The 20,116-nt window shown below is 40.6% G+C and overlaps 1 protein-coding gene across 1 annotated transcript; it reads left to right on the top strand.

Moving 5' to 3' along the window:
• Positions 1–16,264: 16,264 nt before the first annotated feature.
• Positions 16,265–19,593, top strand: LOC142175321 (uncharacterized). Its single transcript, XM_075241906.1, has 3 exons — positions 16,265–16,602; positions 16,702–16,881; positions 19,431–19,593. The coding sequence occupies exons 1-3, from the start codon at positions 16,265–16,267 to the stop codon at positions 19,591–19,593; spliced, it is 681 nt and encodes a 226-aa protein (XP_075098007.1).
• Positions 19,594–20,116: the final 523 nt, after the last annotated feature.

Raw genomic sequence — 20,116 nt, 5'->3', positions numbered from 1 at the left:
AACCAAGTGGCAGACCACCTTTCAAGGTTGGAGGGAGCTGAAAAGAAAGTAGAGGTTGAAGATATAACTGAGATATTCCCGGACGAATAATTACTAGCAGTGGTAATGGAGGAGATGCCATGGTATGCTAATATTGCTAATTATCTGGCAAGCGGTATTGTACCTTATGGACTCTTTTCGATTCAAAAGAAAAAGTTCTTTCGCGATTGTCGGTCTTATTACTGGGATGAACCTTTACTTTTTAAAATATGTGTAGATAACATGATCCGGAGGTGTATCCCCGAGAAAGATCAATCTTCTATTTTGCAAGCTTACCATGCTTCACCATATGGTGGGCACTTTGGAGGAATTCGGACAGCGGCGAAGGTGTTGGAGTCGGGTTTGTATTGGCCGACTTTATTCAAGGATGCCCATGCTTGGGTGAAAAGTTGTGATGAATGCCAAAGGACTGGAAACATATCTCGCCATCACGAGATGCCGATGACTACAATTCAAGAGGTGGAAGTATTTGACATGTAGGGGATTGATTTTATGGGACCATTTGTCAGCTCGTATGGTAACAAGTACATATTTGTAGCAATTGATTACGTCTCCAAATGGGTTAAAGCTGTGGCCCTTCCAACAAATGATACCAAAGGAGTGACAGGCTTTCTAAAGAAAAATATTTTCACACATTTTGGCACCCCGAGAACTATAATCAGTGATGGTGGAACCCATTTTTACAATAGAGCGTTCGCAAGGCTGTTAGAAAAGTATGGAGTTAGCCATAAGGTTGCCACACCTTACCACCCACAAACGAGCGGGCAAGTGGAAGTGTCTAATAGGGAAATCAAAAGTGTCCTGACCAAAACGGTGAATGCGACAAGGACTGATTGGGCAAAGAAGTTGGATGATGCATTATGAGCGTACCGCACAGCATTTAAAACTCCAATTGGTATGTCTCCATACAAGTTGGTGTTTGGAAAAGCATGCCATCTTCCAATGGAGCTTGAGCATAAAGCCTTATGGGCACTGCGGCAGTTGAACTTGGATATGGAAACTGCAGGCACAAGTAGAGTCACAGAGCTACATGAACTCGAGGAATTTCGGTTCCATGCATTCGAGAATACAAGATTGTACAAAGAAAGGATAAAGATGATGCATGATAAGCACATTCTAGATCGGAACTTCAAACCCGGAGATCTAGTGTTGTTATACAACTCGAGATTAAGATTATTTTCGGGTAAGCTGAAATCTAGATGGTTAGAACCATTTTGAGTTGTGCAAGTGTTCTCAAGTGGAGCAGTAGAAATTGAGTCCGAAGATGGAACGAATAGGTTTAAAGTGAATGGGCAAAGGTTGAAACCTTACCTTGGAATGGTGGAAGAAAAAGGGGAGAAAGTTGTGATGTCTTTGGAAGAGCCTTAATATGTGAGCGAAGTGCAATCATGAAAGCTTGCGTCGTGCCGCGACGTTAAATCAGGCGCTTCCTGGGAGGCAACCCATGGTTTTGTTGTAATTCGTCGTGCCGCGACGTTAAATCAGGCTCTTCTTGGGAGGCAACCCAATATTTTTTCCTTGTTCTTATTTTTCACGATGAATGTATTGACAAGTCTATTAATGTGCAGGGATGAAATTGTGTGCGACGGAAGGACTCAGGGTGAGGAAATCCATCCGGAGAAAGGTAAAAAGTGGCTAAAAAGGAGAAATTTTGAAGGACAAACGTGTGCGGAAGCGCACTGACCGCTCACCGACCACGCATGGACCGCACAATTTTCGATATCCACTCGCGCATGGACCGCGTAATTTTTGACACCCACTGCCCTATGTGCGCACCATTTTTAGGTTATTTCCTTAGTTAATTTTTTTTTAATTATTTCCTTACTAATAACTGACCCCTCCCCCTCCCCCCCCCCAAAACCCCCATCTAAAATCTGAATAATAACAAAACAAACCCTCCTCTCTCATAACAAACACACTCCCAAAACCCTCCCTTCTCCCCAATTTCAAAAGCAAAAACCTACCTCCCTTTCCTCCTCTTCCCTACTCAATCACTCCCCAATCTCTATTCCTCACAAGCTTCTTCAGGTAAGTGCCATGGCTTTTATTTTCCTTTTCCTTCAGTTTTTATTTTTTTATTTTTTTTTTGTAGTTTGTTTTCAATTTTTTTTTCTCTTTTCTTCTTCTCTTTTAATTGTATGGTAGTAGAAGTTATTGTTGTTCTTTTCTTTGCTTGGTATTACTAAGTATACTGTTAGTATGTGAGGATAGTGGAATTTCATCTTGTTGGGTTGGATTAGACATTGTTAAGATTGTGGTGGAATTGAGGTATAATTGGGTGTTTGGGAAATTTGGGGTGAATTTGCACATCAAGTGTTTGTTTAAATGCCACAGTGAGTTCGTGAATGTAATTTGTGACCAATTGTGCGGGTGAAGTCTAAGTAACCGCTATTGGTTCACATATCCCGCCTTGTACTGATAGTGGTATTTGTTTTGTAGGTACTATGACACCCTCAAAGAAAAGACGAACCACATGCGCCTCTTCCAGTGGTCATGCAGGCTCGTCCAGGGCACGGGCCTCGACCAATGCACCTCAGTTTGACAGCACAAGGTTTGTATCAAGCTCAGCCCAAGAACGTTTTAGTCAGAAGGCTCCTAAGACATTCAGTTAAATTTCTTCTTCTTTCTCGGCTTCTGTTTTATAGAGTGTATATAATATTGATTTAAGCCAAAAAGATTTCATACTCATGACAATACGTTGAAATGTCACAGCTTTCTTATACAGATTCTTTAGGTCATTGAAAATCTCATAATGTGCTTCATAATAGTAATACATTATCATTACTATTTAATTTTAAAAACTAGAAGACAACGTGTTTCCCCTATTTTTGCATTTTCCTTGTTATTTACATAGCGCAAACGTCTCTAAATATGATTACTCAACTTTCCTCTAACACTATAATTGTTATTTATCATGTATTAATAAAACATCCATTTATGTGTTCTTTTATGGCCCAAATTTTTTATCTGATAATTTACTTTAGTACTTGTAACATGGCACTCTCTTACATGAATACCAATTTATTCTTTTGACATTTTTATACTGTCTTATTTTTAAAATCTCAAAAGCCTCTAAATACGATTACTGAGTCGAGGGCTTATGAGTATAGTTTATAATACAATTCTTAATTTATGACAATATTTAAATATGCATGGAGGGCTTCTCTTCCGACTGAGAAGATTGCTACCCAGCACACTGTTATCATAGAACTACAAAAAGTGCGATGCTTTCTTTAGATTTATCTTCCTATTTTATTTTTTCATATGTAACTTTTCATTAGTGATTTTTTTTAAAAAATTTTCCCGTATGTATGTCTTATCTTACATCTATAAATTTTATCTTTGTGGTATTATGAAAATTTTAGCTCTTCTCTTAACTAAAACAAAATTAATAAATAAATTATTCATATTTATTGTTAGATTTTTAGGATTTTTGTTAATTATTTGAAATTATTTGCATTTAGTTGCATTTTTCATTGTTGAAATCATAGAAAACAATAAAAATATTTAAATCCTCATCATATAGCATTATTAGGTTTTTTTTTTATTGAATTTAGCACTTAATTACATGATTTGATCATATTAGAAGAAAATCACAAAAAATAGTTTATTTTTGACATTTTTAGTTTTAGTGTTAAAATTAGTAATTTTTCCTTTTAATAATTGAAGATTAACTAATTATGTAAATAATACAAATAGATAGTTGGTTTAATTTTATAAATTAAAATAATTTAGCACTTAATTTAGGATTTGATTAAATTAAATAGATTTTAAAAGTTAATTAAATAAAATGGGGTTTAATTAGCCTAAAATCGGACTGGGCCAGTGTAAAAACCAGCCCAATCCCCAAAATCTATCCCAAAATCGCCCAAGCCCAATACCCTAAACCGGTCCAGTCTCCCGCCTAACCAAACGACACCGTTTTGGCGCCAAGCAATCCTGGCCGTTGATCTTCAATAGATCTAACGACCCGGAACTCCCTTCCCCCTAAGTATATATATATGTCCAAACAGACCCCTACCCCCTCATTTCGTATCCCTCCCCCCCCCCCCCACATGTCTCTCTCTCTAACCTTAGAGACGACCCCCGTCTCTCACCTCTCTCTAACCAAACCCTAGCCGCCCCAATATGCTCCTCTCACGCCGCCACCGGAAATCTCCATACGGCGGCGGTGGACCTCTAAAGCCACCCAAACTTACCCTAAACACTCTCCTCACCCTCTAGAATCCCACCATAACAACTGATTCTCCAAAAACCCCACCAAAATCAATAAATTTTAGATCTTAGATCCCAGAAACCCTAACGCCGTCGCTGGAAATAACCTACGGCGGCGGTGGACCTCTAAAACCACCCCAAACTCACCCCATACTCTCCTCTCATCCTCCTAAACCTCATCTTACCTACCAAATCCCTAAATCTCCACCAATAACCCTAGATCTGTCAAAACCCTACCTAGTCCGTCTAGAGATCCTCAGGACAAGAACTCCTTTCACGGGTCTCAGATCCCAGATAGGGTCTTGGCATGAGGGTTTTTTCTCTGACTAGATCTGATTTTCAAAACCCTAAAATTCACCTAGCTGCCAAAAAATCCTCCTGCCAAGATCTCCCATCAAAGATCTCAGATCCTAGATGGGAGTCTTGGCATAAGGATTTTTTCACGGTTAGACCCATTTAGTTTTGCTTTTTGCTATTTTTTCTGTTATTTACGCATTTACATTTATTTCTGTTATTTCCGCATTTTTTTTATTATTTCTGTTATTTTTTCCGCATTTTTTATTTTGTTATTTTCCGTTATTTACGCATTCTATTTTTTTTATTTCTATATTTATTTTTTAATTATCATTGTTAGTTATACTCTGTTATAATTAATTAACTAATTAAATCAGACTTAATTAAAAAATACAAAATCATGGTTTAAATATATTCTGATAATTTTTGCATCATTTGTTATTTCGTTTGCACTAATTAATTAGTTAAAATGGATTAATCAGTGTTAAGTTTATTTATTTTTATTTTTTATTATTATTATTATTATTAATTTTTTTTTGCTTACTGTTGCGTTTTATTTCCTGTTATTTATTTTTAAATTAATTGATCCTGACTGAATAGACAGGCCCATAGCTTTGTTATTTTATTATTGTTTATTTATTTTTTGTTAAAATTGTGCCTGGCTAAATAGACAGGCCCATAGCTTTGTTATATTATTATTATTGGGCCTGGCTAAATAGACAGGCCCATAGCTTTGTTTAAAGTTTAAGAGTTCAAGCTCTTCAGGCCAAGACTCACCTGACTCAGGCCCAGAACCAATCTGGTTTTGAGGTAATTCCAAGACCCTTAAGGGTCGATTTTGAAAACCTAATTCTAAAATTAATTCAGAAAGTACTAGAACTTTCTAGAATAGGGACAACTGTCCCAATGCTGAGTAGGAAAATAGGGATAAGATCCAAAAATATCTAGAATCTGGACACTTGTCTATTTTCTGAGATAAGGAAGGTACTAGAAGTTGGACAACTGTCCATTTCTGTTAAGAAGATGCCATTTTCCCTAATTTATAGGGAATTCTGGCAGATTCTTTTGTACCCTAATTCTTATCCCTTTTCACTCCTTCTCTCTATAAATACACTCCTTATTTTTATTATACAAAGACCTGGATATACATTTTTAGACCAAAAAATACACTGATATAGATCTGAAAAGTAAAGAAAATTTCCTGAAAAATACACTGATTCTGCACTGCTTTTGGAGTCTCTTTCTTTCACTTTTAGCAAAGAACTCCTACTGATTTCATACTATTTTTTAGGATTTTTGGATTTTTAATTGGAAGTTATTTTGGGTTTTCCTGTTTGGATTTTTTGGTTGCTGCTCTTACTCAAGTTTTCAGAGACATATTTTCTCTCTTTGCTTTGTTTTCTTGTTGCTGTCAAGGTATTTTCTTAATAATGTAAAGTTAATATTGATGTGTCATGAGTATTTTCATTACCAATGTTAAATTCAAACTCATTCAAATAAATATGCATTGGGCCAGAGTCATTCAGACTTATAACTAGGCCCAAACCTCTGAATCAAAAGTGTTTAACTGATTAGATGCTTAATTGGTTTAGAGTCCAATTGGACTCAAACAGACCCAAATTCTTTTTCAATTAATTCAGTAGTATGGTCCAAAAAATGGACAATATAATCATGGGCCAGAGTCTATTTGGACTCAGTCCTTATCAGGCCTCAAACTTCTAAAAAATCTGGGCCTAATAGGCAGTTTGTAGATAAGCTGCCCTATTAGATACAAACAAATATGTAATATTAGTGTTGAACCTTTACACCTAGATATACGACATAGTATTAGAAATGTAGCCATGACTTTGGGTACTCATAATTAAATTAATTATTATAATTATGTACACGCATGCGTGACATCGTTGTGATACCAAAATAAATCAAGGTACATTGTTCGCGTGACCATGGTCAAACACTTTTAGTAAATAAAACGCCTTAAACAAATACTCGTAGAAATGCTTTTAGGCACGGATTTTAAACTACTATCGTGATTGCATACATGTTCGCGTGACGTGATCTCGATTTTCAAATAAATCCAAGGTACGCGTTCGCGCGACTTTGACTATTTTTCTTAAATAAACCAAATGTCGTGAGTTGTATACACGTACACGTGACATGATTTTTGACACATCAAACTAAACGGGTATACGTACGCGTAACTCGCATTAAGATAATCCTTTAGATAAACCAAGTAATTAAAAGAGGTAAAGGATAAATGCACATTGGTTCTAAAATACGTAATTAAACGATTAACTAAGCCAGGTATGATTAAAGCGACCGTGCTAAAATCACAAAATTCGGGAATGCCTAACACCTTCTCCCGATTTAACAGAATTTCTTACCCGATCTTCTGATTTCGCAGACTTTAAAACAGGGTCAAAATTTCTCAATTTGGGATTTTAAAATAAGCTGGTGACTTGGGACACCATAAGTTATCCCAAATGGTTGAAATAAATAAATAATCTCATTTCGATTAATGTCACTTCAATTGGAAAAACTCCCCTATCCTTTCGGGAAAAAGGAGGTGTGACAGCTCTGCCGACTCTGCTGGGGATCGAACCCAGAATCTCTAGTTCAGGGTTCAAGAATTCAAGCTTGTTAATATGATTTTTACTTGGCTTTATTGATTGTTGATATTACTGTATTTTGTGGGTCTAATGTGCTAATTGCCGCTCATTTATCGCTTTAATATTATTTGAACTGTATTAAATTGTCTTCTTACGCCTCCCTTCTAAGTCTTCTAAAATTATGGTGCACATGTACGCGTGGCCCACTTTTCTGTTAGAGGTCATACCAAATAAAATGAGGATGGATCAGCCACTATGCCAGGTAGACTTTCATGCTCTCGGTACGTCGCTCCCACCTCGGCTCGAGTTGTCCGCTCGGGTAAGCCAGGTCTAGAACACATCCCCCATGTTTAAACCTAGAATAACATAGCCTCACGTTAGATCCCTAGTAGGTACGTTTGTTTGCATCACGTGCATTTGACTTAGGGGACTTAACATAGGGATTGGGTCCGTCTAGGGCAGGTGTACCCGAAATAAAAGACTATCCTGATGCATCTTACCTGCTACGTGTGCATTTATTTGTTTCGACTTTCTTGTTGATCAGCTAAGGAAAGAAAAATAACAGAAAAACCAAGAGTGAGGTAGAATAGAAAATTCACTCTGGTCTGAAAATCCCGGTATTTGAAAATGCCTCGAAACTCTGCCAAAATTTTTGAAAAAGAAAAAGAAAATGCAAGTAAGTCAATATCATGCTTCTCCAATTATGTCAAAACTGACCGAACTACGTGGGTCTGATTCTCACCGGATGTGAGATATGTAGGCAAACCTCATCGGTGTCGACCCCAATTTTCTCCGATCAAATAAATAAAGTGTGTCTATTGATCAAAAATAAAACCGACCCATCTTCGGTTAAGTCCTGCTCCGTTTTGCCGGAATAGCCTTGGAATACCTTTAAATTGTCAAAGGGCTATTTTCGCTAAGAACGGACATGTCTGTCAATAAATCATCACTTTTCCCAGAAAAGTGCCTTACTTTTGCCTCAAAACTTTGTTCAAAGGTATGAAGGGTCCACTATTGTAAAATGACCATTTTGGTCGAGGTTGCACAAATAGACACATTTACTTCTACTGGTCTTGTCTTTCAAAATTAGAGTCAACCTTAACCCTACCCGCTCACAAGTACAGAATGAATACTGTCAAGAATCCACCATTGAATGTCGTAGAGCAAGCTCCGCTACAACTCCAAATGTGGTGGTATGATTTAGACAAAGAGGGTCAAGACTGGGTAGTCAAACAACTGGGTGCTCTCACCGAAATCATGAAAGTAAGCCACGAAATGACCTAATCAAGGCTTTAGTGACTTTTTGGGATCCTGTCCGTAATGTCTTCCGCTTCTCAGACTTCGAGCTCACTCCCACCTTGGAGGAAATAGCGGGGTATACATGTTTTGGTCGGGGTTTGAGAAATCAACAACTCATATTCCCGAGGCCCATGTCAGTGTGCCGTTTCTTTGATATCATGAACATCAGTAAGCAAATAAGAAAGAACCGTGTGAACGAGGGCTGCTGCTCATTCTACTTCCTATACTCCCGATATGGGCATCCAGAGGGATTTGAAACACATGAAAAAGGTTTGAACAACAAACAAAGCAAAGATACTTGGAAAGTTCACCGTCGTTTTACCTTTATAGTGGCATTTCTGGGTGTCATGGTCTTCTTAAATGAAAATGGGACAATTGATATTCATGTGGCTGGAATTGCACAAGTCTTAACTGACAAGGAAGATCACACGCTCGCTCCACTAATATTGGCGGATATCTATCGAGCACTAACGCAGTGTAAGGCGGGGGCGACATTCTTCGAAGGTTGCAACATTCTTTTACAAATGTGGTTAATTGAACATATTCGCCATCATCCGAAATTTATGAGCTATGGTCCAAGCAAGAGTAACTTCATTGAAAGCTATGAAGAAGGAGTGAAAGACTACAACTTCCCAGAAGGGGTTGAAGCTTGGATCGCCCACTTGAGAGTTTTAAAGGCAAAACAGATTGAGTGGACTTTAGGATGGCTCCCGGTGAGGGAAGTTATATATATGTCAGCCACAAGGAATTACTTACTATTAATGGGCTTGAGAAGTGTCCAACCATATGCACCCTAAAGGGTTCTGAGGCAATTGGGAAGATATCAAGTAGTACCTGAGGATGAATACTTGAGTGTCCAAGTTATTGAGCTACATCCCGAAGCTCCACTTCCCGAAGCTTTAATTCAACAAATATGGAATGGGTGCCAATGCTTGAAAGAGGATACTCAAGTGCCCGATCTTGCCAGAGGCGAAGTAGATCTGGGCTATGCCGCATGGTTTGAGAAAAGTAATTGCATTGATGAGGAACCAGAGCCCGAGCCAAAAAGGCCCGCCAAAAGGCCTCATGTTCAAGTTTTTGATGACAAGATCCAAGAACGGTTGGCCTGGGGAGAAAAGGAAAAGAAATATCAAGCCATTATCCATGCCTTGGAGGAAAAATTGAGAAACCTCGCATTTGACAATAATTTGCAGGCACAGGTAGCTGAAGGTGAAAAGAGAAAGTTAACCCGAGAGAACGAGGCGCTCCGAGCCCAACTCCGGAATATGAGGATAGCCGCCAAAACGCCTGTAAGAAGCGAGAGAGATGAAAAGATCATCAACAACTTAAGAATGAAGGTCCATGACTATGCAGCTAACTTGATAAAAATCGAAAAGGATTTGCTAGATGCTCAAACAAAACTAGCTAAGGGAGCAGAAGAACAGGCCCACCATTTGAGACAGAAATATGGCAAAGAAATAACAATTCTAAAGGAAAGGTTGTTTGCCCTTGGGAATGAGATAGTCCAGCAAACCAAAGGTTTCAAAACAGAAAACGAGCATTGTTACGCACTAATATTCCAACTAGAAGAAAGCATGCAACAGCTACAGGACCAAAACAACACAAGTGCACAAGTGTTGGAAGCCCGGGCACAATAGATTGAGCGTCTGCTTCAAGAGAAAGGAGTCATCAGAACTAAGATCAAGGAAATAGCTGACTATGTCGTGATGAAATGTCACGAGTGTGAAGACATGACTAGGTCCATGTTTTTCGCTTCTATGATGACCTTCGTCCACCAAGTAATGGATGACTTGGACCGTCTTCAAGAAGACATTGCGCGAAGGCCCGTGCAAAGACCAGCTAATGCCCCACGGGCTCCAAGAAGACTAGTAGAAGCTCTCATGTACTTTTGATTAACCAGTTTTCGAGTCTGTACTTTACTGCTTTCTAGAGTTTTAAATTGTTTTGTGCTTGTTTTGAGTCTGTATTGTTGTCAGTACTTTAATTCCCTGTAATGAAAAACCCAAAAGAAAGAGATATCATTTATTAATGAAATGAAAAATTGCACTTTGTTACTTTGTATCTATCCCCTAAACTACATAATGATCTGATTCATGCGGCTCCATGATACGTAGGTAATCCACGTAGGATTCGATCATAACCCTAAAAGAAAATAATTAAGAAAGCAAAGAGAGAGAGAGAGAGAGACAATAAAGCTGGGATGAAACACGTAGCCGTTGAAAAACATCTTAGCAAAACGTTTAACTGTTTAGGTGCATTACATCCCCAATATGTGATTCCCTATGTGTTAAATGTCTCAAACTAACCGGTTTGTTGTGTGTGCTTTAAAAGAACAGGTTCTATTTTTAGGTGGTTGGTTTTGTGGTGGTAATCTGGCTTCACACCCTTATTTCACGAGATCTAAAGAAAGTATCGACATGGCCTCGGAGAGTCACTTACCTATCGTTAAGCCCGAAGAGAGCCCTGCATCAGTTATCCCATAGCTTGAGTCAACAACTGCTAAGGAGAATAGGCAGTTAAGATGCCGCATGTTAGAAATGTGGGATGCATGGTCCAATGGCAGGGAGCCACCCAGTACTATCCCTGGTTTCCCCGAGTTAATCCCAAGGACGGGAGGAACTACCAATGTCCCTATCTCAGTAGCTAACCCATTCATGCCATTTGGGTTCCCCACCATGTCAACAAACTTCACTAGAATGCCTTCTGAGGTTCTCCCCCAGGCACCATCTTCAGGAATACCATCTACCGTGTTCACAGCACCACCAGCTTCTAGTATGGCACAACCAACACTGCCTCGACAAAGCTTTGAACAATCCACCTTCACTTTCCAAGATCCTCAGTTCCAATTGGACACTGCTCGGGTTACCCCAAATTCCTATCCTCAACACCCACAATCTGAATCTCCCGTAGAACAGGATAGAGTCTTGAGGAATCCTAAATAAGAAGAGATAGTACGAAAAATGAAAAGCATTGAGCAAAGCCTCAAGAATATACAAGGCCTGAGTGGTCAAAAACACGTGTCATATGCTGATCTGTGCATGTTCCCTCACGTGCATTTACCTGTGGGCTTTAAGATGCCAAATTTTGAATGATATAACGGGCATGGAGACCCGATTGCTGACTTAAAGTGATATTGTAACCAGCTGAGGGGCGTTGGTGGAAAAGAAGAGCTATTAATGGCCTACTTCGGAGAGAGCCTCACTGGAATCGCTTCTGAATGGTATATAGACCAAGATATCTCCCATTGGCACATATGGGATGACCTGGCCCGGGATTTTGTGAGGCAATTCCAATACAATGTGGACATAGCTCCGGACAGAAATTCTTTATCCAACCTCAAAAAGAAAGCCTCGAAAAGCTTCCGAGAATATGCTATCAAATGGTGTGAACAAGCGGCCAGGTTAAAACCCCCGATGGATGAGACCGAGATGGTCAGTGTCTTCTTACAGGCCCAAGAGGCCGATTATTTCCAAAACATAATGTCTGCAATGGCCAAACCGTTCGCGGAGGCCATTAAAATTGGAGAAATGGTAGAAAACGGCCTAAAAACAGGTCGTATCTTAAGTCAATCAGCTCTAAGAGCCACTTCCCAAGCCATTCAGAGCGGCTCGGGAAGTTTAGCAAGCCGGAAGAAAAATGAAGAGGGAGCCATGATGGCTTCGAGCTTAAGAAACTCTCGGCGACCCCAGGATTATTCTGGTCCACCTTCCAGGGCCCCGCAACATTATTACCCCCACCAGGATGCAGCCTATGCTATGATCACTCATCCTTATGCAGTAATAAATGCTCAACCATACACCCGGCCACAGCAACATTACAATCAGAACAGAGCTCTACCTCCAAGAAACAACCCTCCTCACCAAGCTCCGTATAATCCTCGTCCACCACAGAATAATTACCAATATAACACTCGTCCCCGTGAACCACCCAGAAAAGCTGACTTCACACCTATTGGTGAGTCGTACTCCAGCCTCTTCCCGAAATTAGTCCAAATGGGCATGTTGCAGCATGTACCGCCGAACAGACAAAACCCAGAATCTCCATCCTACAGGCCAGGTACCAGGTGCGCTTATCACTCCGGGGCAGAAAGGCATGACACTGAAGATTGTTGGACCCTTAAGAGAGCAGTCGAGAACCTGATCGAATAGAAAAGGGTAGTGCTAAGGGATGAGGAAGTCTCCAATGTAACCAACAACCCGTTACCAGCCCACAACAATGGGCCGGTCATCGGGATGATCTGTGAAGATAAAGAATTCGACCACACATTAAAAGCAATTATTGCCATTGCTGATTCAGAGAAGAAACCTAAAGCAGTGGAAAAACAAGTTAGGAATGAGAAAAAGATGAATTCCACTCCCCAAAATGAAGAAAAGGGTGGGGAAGCAAAGACAGGGGCACCACCTGCCAAAGAGGCCATTCTCTACGTCCCAAGAGCCCCCAGAAAGGGGCAGCTCATATTAAGCCCTCCCAAGAGATTGGAGTAGAGGAAAACCACACCAAATCTGCCAAAAATGTATGTACCAAAAGGGACTTATGTGGCACGGAGGCCAGTCATTCCACCTAGGCTGGATGAGCCTTTAATCATCAGCTGCATGCCACAAAATCCCATAAAAGAGACTATTGTCATCCATTGGAACTACAATCAGACAATTGTCACATACAAAGGGAAGGAAGTTAAGAGGGAAGTGAATGAAACAAACCAATCTGGGAAGTATCATAACCCAGAAGAATTGAACAAAACCAAGCAGAAGCGTTTCCCCCTCAAAAAGCATGTAACTGCTGAAGAAACGGAGGAATTCTTCCGAAAGATGAAAACCTCGGAGTATGCTGTAATTGATGAACTGAGAAAAGCCCCTTCCCAGGTTTCACTCTTGTCTTTACTGATGAGCTCAAACGAACACCAAAAAGTGCTTCTAAAGACGCTGAATGAGGCGTATGTTCCAATTGAGACCACAGTTGAACAGTTAGAAAGAATGGCAGAGCAATTTTTTGAGGTCAACCGAATCTCCTTCAGCCGAAATGACTTGCCTCCCGAAGGAGCCGCCCACATAAAGGCCCTTCACTTGACTTTTAAGTGTGAGGGATGAATTATGTTAGATGGCGGGTCCGGAGTCGATATTTGCCCTCTATCAACATTGCAGAGGATGGAAACTGGGACTGAAAGGATCAAACCAAACAATGTTTGCGTGCGTGCTTTCGATGGTGTCAAGAGGGATACGATAGGGGATATTGACTTAATCCTAACCATTGGCCCCATAGATTTTGAAGTAACATTCCAAGTTCGGGACATGGACACTTCCTATAACTTTCTGTTAGGAAGACCATGGATCCATGCAGCAGGAGTCATGCCCTCTATTCTCCATCAAATGATCAAGTTCGAACATGAGAACCAAGAAATAGTGGTCCATGGAGAAGATGAACAGTCAATCTACAGGGACCCGTCAGTCCCATACCTCGAGGCAAGAGACGGAAGCGAGCACATCATCTACCAAGCCTTTGAAATTATGCTCGCCGACCAGTGCAAGGAAGGAACCCCATGCCCTCAACCTTGTTTATCAAGCGCATCAATCATGGTCGCCAGCAAAATGATCAAGCATGGGTACAAACCTAGAAAAGGGCTCGGGGTATCCTTACAGGGTATCACAGAACCCGTCACCTTGGCTGCCAATAAGAAATTCTTCGGTATAGATTTCCAAGCCACCGATACCGACAAAAAATGGGTCGATAAACGTAAAAAAGATGGGTGGGTTTTGCCTCAGTCAATCCCGCACCTCGCCAAATCGTTTTTTAAGCCAAGATATATAGAAGAAGAAGAAGAAGAAGAAGAGGCCTTCACGGCCGATGAAATTGAGGATATTTGTGAAGAAATGAGGCAAATTCTCTATGAAGTCCACATGGTCCAACCGGGCAAAGGCTCGAGCACTGCTGAGGTGCAATACATGGGGCCCAGTGCTAAATTGCAAAACTGGCAGGCTACTCCATTCTCAGTCAGGCGGGAATCCCGGTAGTTCAGTCTTGACATCTTTTCTGCATTCCGAGTTATTTCAGGGTGTAACTCGAATGTCTTTAGTTTTATTATCTTTTTAAATTCCGATGTGAACCCTCCTATATTCAAAATTCAATGAAATGAAATCAATATTTCATCGTCTATGAATCTTTTCGTATTATTCTTTCTGATTTTGCTATATTTCTTATCTTTCTCTTTTCAGTTCTAATAATGCGGACTTAAATAATATGACATGCTTGCGGACTTCATGCCCAGATCCTAAAATGATGTCTAACCCCGAAATAATGAATCAAGAACCAGAATATGACGAAGATGAGGCTTTTATGAAAATAAATAGAGAATTGGAACAATTTGAGAATAAGCCTAAGCCAAACCTAAATGAAACCAAGCCAGTTAATTTGGGCAGTTCAGAAGATATCAGAGAGACCATGATAAGCATTCACGCCGAGGAAAAAACTAGAGATGCATTGATCCAACTCTTGTTTGAATTTAAAGACGTGTTTGCCTGGTCTTACGATGATATGCCAGGACTAAGTGTCGATCTAGTGGTACACAAGTTGCCGACTTACTCTATTTGTCCACCTATCCAACAAAAGCAAAGAAAATTCAAAACAGACATCAGTGATAAGATTAAAGAAGAGGTTGCCAAACAATTAAAAGCGAGTGTGATCTGAGTAGTCCGATACAGCACATGGTTGGCCATGTAGTCCTAGTACCAAAGAAGGACGGGAAGATCCGAGTATGTGTGGACTATAGGGATTTGAACAAAGAAAGCCCTAAGGACAACTTCCCATTACCCAACATCCACATCCTTGTCGACAATTGTGCCAAACATGAGATACAGTCTTTTGTGGATTGTTATGCTGGGTATCACCAAGTCTTGATGGATGAAGAAGATGCAGAAAAGATAGCTTTCACCACACCATGGGGGACTTACTGTTACAAGGTCATGCCATTCGGTCTGAAGAACGCTGGGGCAACTTACATGAGGGCTATGACTGCCATTTTCCACGACATGATGCACCAGGAAATTGAGGTGTATGTGGATGACGTGATCATTAAGTCCATAACACAAGAAGACCATGTGAAGGATTTGAGAAAGTTCTTTGAGCATTTTCGCAGGTATGATTTGAAATTGAATCCAGCTAAATGTGCATTTGGAGTTCCATCTGGGAAGCTTTTGGGGTTTATAGTCAGTCGGAGGGGTATTGAGTTGGATCCAACAAAGATAAAATCTATCAGAGATTTGCCACCTCCGAAAACCAAGAAAGAGGTCATGAGTTTGCTGGGAAGGTTGAATTACCTCAGTAGGTTCATCTCTCATCTTACAACGACATGTGAGCCCATATTTAAGCTACTAAAGAAAGACGCAGCGATTAAATGGACGGATGAGTGTCAAGAAGCTTTTGACAAGATCAAAGAATATTTGTCAAAACCGCCGGTGTTGGTTCCGCCCGATCCTGGAAAACCTTTGTTATTGTTCTTAACAGTTCTGGAGAATTCTTTTGGTTGTGTCCTCGGACAACATGATGCGACCGGGAAGAAAGAGCAAGCTATTTACTATCTGAGCAAGAAGTTTACTGGCTATGAAACCAAATATACTTTGCTGGAAAGAACTTGCTGTGTCCTAACCTGGGTTTCTCAAAAGCTTAGACATTAATTGTTGGCCTATACCACATATCTCATAACCAGATTGGACCCTCTAAAATACATATTCCAAAAACCAATGCCCACGGGAAGGCTAGCAAAATGGCAAATCCTGCTTACAGAGTTCGACATTGTCTATGTCACCTGTACAGCTATGAAAGCCCAAGCCTTGGCTGAGAACCTGGTTGATGATAAATACCAACCCCTAAACACTTATTTCCCATACGAGGAAGTAAACTCAGTTGAGGTAATCCCAGAAGACACCAAGACATGGAAAATGTTCTTTGATGGAGCTATAAATGCAAAGGGTGTTGGGATTGGGGCAATTTTGATTTCCTCCACTGGTCAGCACTATCCGGATACGGCCCGACTTCGGTTCTTCTGTACGAATAACACTGATGAATATGAATCTTGCATCATGGGCATGAACATGGCAATTGACATGGATGTAGAAGAATTACTAATCATGGGAGACTCTGATTTGATCATTCGGCAAGCACAAGGCGAATGGGAAACTCGAGATATCAAGCTTATCCCATATAGACAACATGTGGAAGATCTCAGCAAATTGTTCAAATCCGTTGAATTCAGGAATATTCCTCGATTCCACAACGAGTTAGCTGATGCATTAGCAACCTTAGCTGCAATGCTGCCATATCCGGGCATTGTCCATATTGACCCGTTGGAGATTCAAATTCAAGAAAGACATGGTTATTGCAATGTAGTTGAAGTAGAACCAGATGTTCAACCATGGTACCATGATATCAAAAGGTTCTTGAAAATAAATAAATACCTCGAGCAGGACAATGGAGACCAAACGAGAACCATTAGAAGGCTTGCCAACAGTTTCTTCTTAAGCGGAGAAGTTTTGTACAAAAGAACTCCAGATCTGAATCTTTTGAGGTGTGTAGATGCCAAAGAAGCTGAAAAGATCATGAACGAAGTGCATTTAGGAGTATGCGGGCCCCACATGAACGGATATGTCCTTGCAAAGAAAATCCTGCTGGCAGGTTATTACTGGATGACCATGGAAAAGGATTGCTTCAGTTTTGTCCGGAAGTACCATCAGTGTCAGATACACGGTGACCTGATTCATGCACCACCTTCAGAGTTGCATCTTATGTCAGCACATTGGCCGTTTGTTGCTTGGGGTATGGATGTCATTGGGTCGATCGAGCTGAAAGCCTCAAATGGGCACAGATTCATCCTAGTTTCCATTGATTATTTCACAAAGTGGGTCGAAGCAGTCACTTTCAAAGTTGTCACCAAGAAAGTAGTGGTGGACTTCGTGCATTCCAACATTATCTGTCGTTTTGGTATTCCAAAGACTATCATTACTGACAATGCTACAAATTTGAACAGTCACCTGATGAGGGAGGTATGCGAACAGTTTAAAATTACGCATCGCAATTCTACCCCTTATCAACCAAAAGCCAATGGCGTTGTTGAAGCGGCAAATAAAAACATCAAGAAGATCCTCAGGAAAATGATCCAAAGTTCTAGGCAATGGCATGAGAAGCTGCCTTTCGCATTATTGGGATATCGCACAATCGTGCGCACATCAATCGGGGCTACGCCTTACTTATTGGTTTATGGCACTGAAGTCGTAATACCTGTGGAAGTCGAAATTCCCTCTCTTCGAATCATTGTTGAAGCCAAGATCGAGGATGATGAATGGGTCAAAACCCGTCTAGAACAGTTAACTATGATTGATGAGAAGCGGCTGGCCGTGGTTTGCCACGGGCAGTTGTATCAACAAAGAATAGCCCGTGCCTATAACAAGAAACTGCGGTCTAGAAACATAGAAGTGGGGCAACTCGTTCTAAGACGTATTCTCCCGCATCATGAAAAAGCAAAAGGAAAGTTTGCTCCGAATTGGAAAGGTCCGTACATATAAGAAAACTGCTGCCAAAAGGGGCATTGTACTTAGGAGATATTGAAGGAAATGACCCTGAAACAGCTGTCAATGCAGATGCAGTCAAAAGGTATTATGTTTAACCCCTTTCGCGGTCTTGATACTCTCCGATTGGGATGACGAAGGCTTTCATTCTCGCTACCCAAACACTATCAACTTTTGTAAACCCTTTGAGCCGGTTACTCTTCTTTGATCACCTTCCTTAGAACCTGAAAGTTCAATTATCAAAAAAAAAAATCAAATCAATCAATCAAAACAAAAACAAAATGTTTCCTTGAACTAAGTTCGACTTGATTCCGAAAGGATACGTAGACAGCCTCACTCTGAGGTTCAGTCACACCAAAATAAAAATTCAAATTCCCCCGAAGATGAAACTGGGGCAGAATATATAGCGGTTTGGCGGCGCTTTCGCCTGAAAGGTTCCAAGGTTGTAACTCAGATCAAATTCTTTCTACCCAAATCATGTTCAAGTCCTTCCGACCAATCGGTAAAGATGACCAAAATGGGAGAATACAGTGACTTGGATTTGATGCGACCAAATAAGAGAAATAAAATGAGAGAGTCTTATCGGTGAAAACCCACACGGGCACCATGAGGCGATGGTAAGTAGAGAAATTAAAAATGAGAGAGTCTCGTTAGTGAAAACTAGCAAAGAGCACTACAAGGCGATGGTGAGAAGAGAAATGAGAGAGGTTAGCTAGTGAAAACCCGCAAAGGGCACCACTGATCGAAAAAGAGGATAATTGATCACTAACATGGACACAGTCTTGGGCAAGGTTTCTCAAATCTTGAGGTATAAGCTATGATGGATTTCTGAGAGTTGGACGGTCCGCACAGATCGGGCATCCAGTCCAAGAGGCATGTCATGTTCATTGAAGTCCGCGTACCCTCCAGATAAGTCCTTCTTTCCTTTCCCCGAAAGGGATACCTCTTGTCTAAATTCATTTATCCATTCCGTTGTGTGTTTTTCTTTCAATCCCTTTTGTTCTAATTCTATTATAAATTGAGACAAAGAAAGGATGGCAAGGCCGATCGATAAGGTTCTCATTTGATACAAGTTAGTATGCAAAAAGCGCCCAGCCTCGGCAGGTGCATCGAGTCGACCTCGACCGGCCGTGATAGCTGATGCTTCGAAATCAAGAATTCCCGAAAGGAAAGGGATTAAAGTCAAAGTGCCACAAAAGCAAAATAAAGTTAAAGAAGGTTAAGTCCCACGTGATTAACCGTCCTGGTAAGATTTTGGAAAAGTCAAAGATCTCCAAGGTTAGAAATGAAACCAATCCCTAGAGAACCAGCAACCAATCAAAATCTTTATCCAAAAGATGAGCCAAGATCGAGTGACCAAATAATCAAGGCCACAAAAATCAACCAACGTTTCAAACTGACAAATTATTTTTTGTTGAAGAAAACAGAAAACAGGTGCAACCCGAAAGCAACCTCGCAAAAGCAGGGGCAACCGAAAGAAAAACCTTGCAAAGGCTGAAAACAGCCTTATAACAACAGCTTCAAAAGGGAAGTCTCCTCCAAAATTCTTTCCTACATTCACTCATCCTCTGAAAGATAAATGAAGCAAAGAAGAAAAAATGTTGAAAATAATTCAAAACTACGGTCTCTGATCCCCAACCGCATCTTTTCCAACATAGGGTCTCACTCCCTAGTTGATGCTAGCATAACCTGATGACTTTCCAACGTAGGGTCCCACTCCCTAGTTGATGCCAGCATAACTTGATGACTTTCTAACATAGGGTCCCACTCCCTAGTTGATGCCAGTATAACCTGATGACTTTCCAACGTATGGTCTCACTCCCTAGTTGATGCCAGCATAACCTGATGACTTTCCAACATAGGGTCCTACTCCCTAGTTGATGCCAGCATAACCTGATGACTTTCCAATATAGGGTCCCACTCCCTAGTTGATGCCAATATAGGATCCCACTCCTTAGTTGATACCAACATAACCTGGTGATTTTTTCCAACATAGGGTCTCCAATTCCTAGTTAATTTTACTTTTAGACATAGGTTCTCCACTCCCTAGTCTACATTTACTTCGGGTACACCATTCCCGTCTTTTATCTCTTTCGATAATGTAGT

The sequence above is a fragment of the Nicotiana tabacum genome, chromosome 21 (genome assembly GCF_000715075.1).
Source record: "Nicotiana tabacum cultivar K326 chromosome 21, ASM71507v2, whole genome shotgun sequence".
Lineage (NCBI taxonomy): Eukaryota > Viridiplantae > Streptophyta > Magnoliopsida > Solanales > Solanaceae > Nicotiana > Nicotiana tabacum.
Note: the sequence above shows the minus strand (reverse complement) of the source record. Positions and strands in the feature narration are given on the sequence as shown.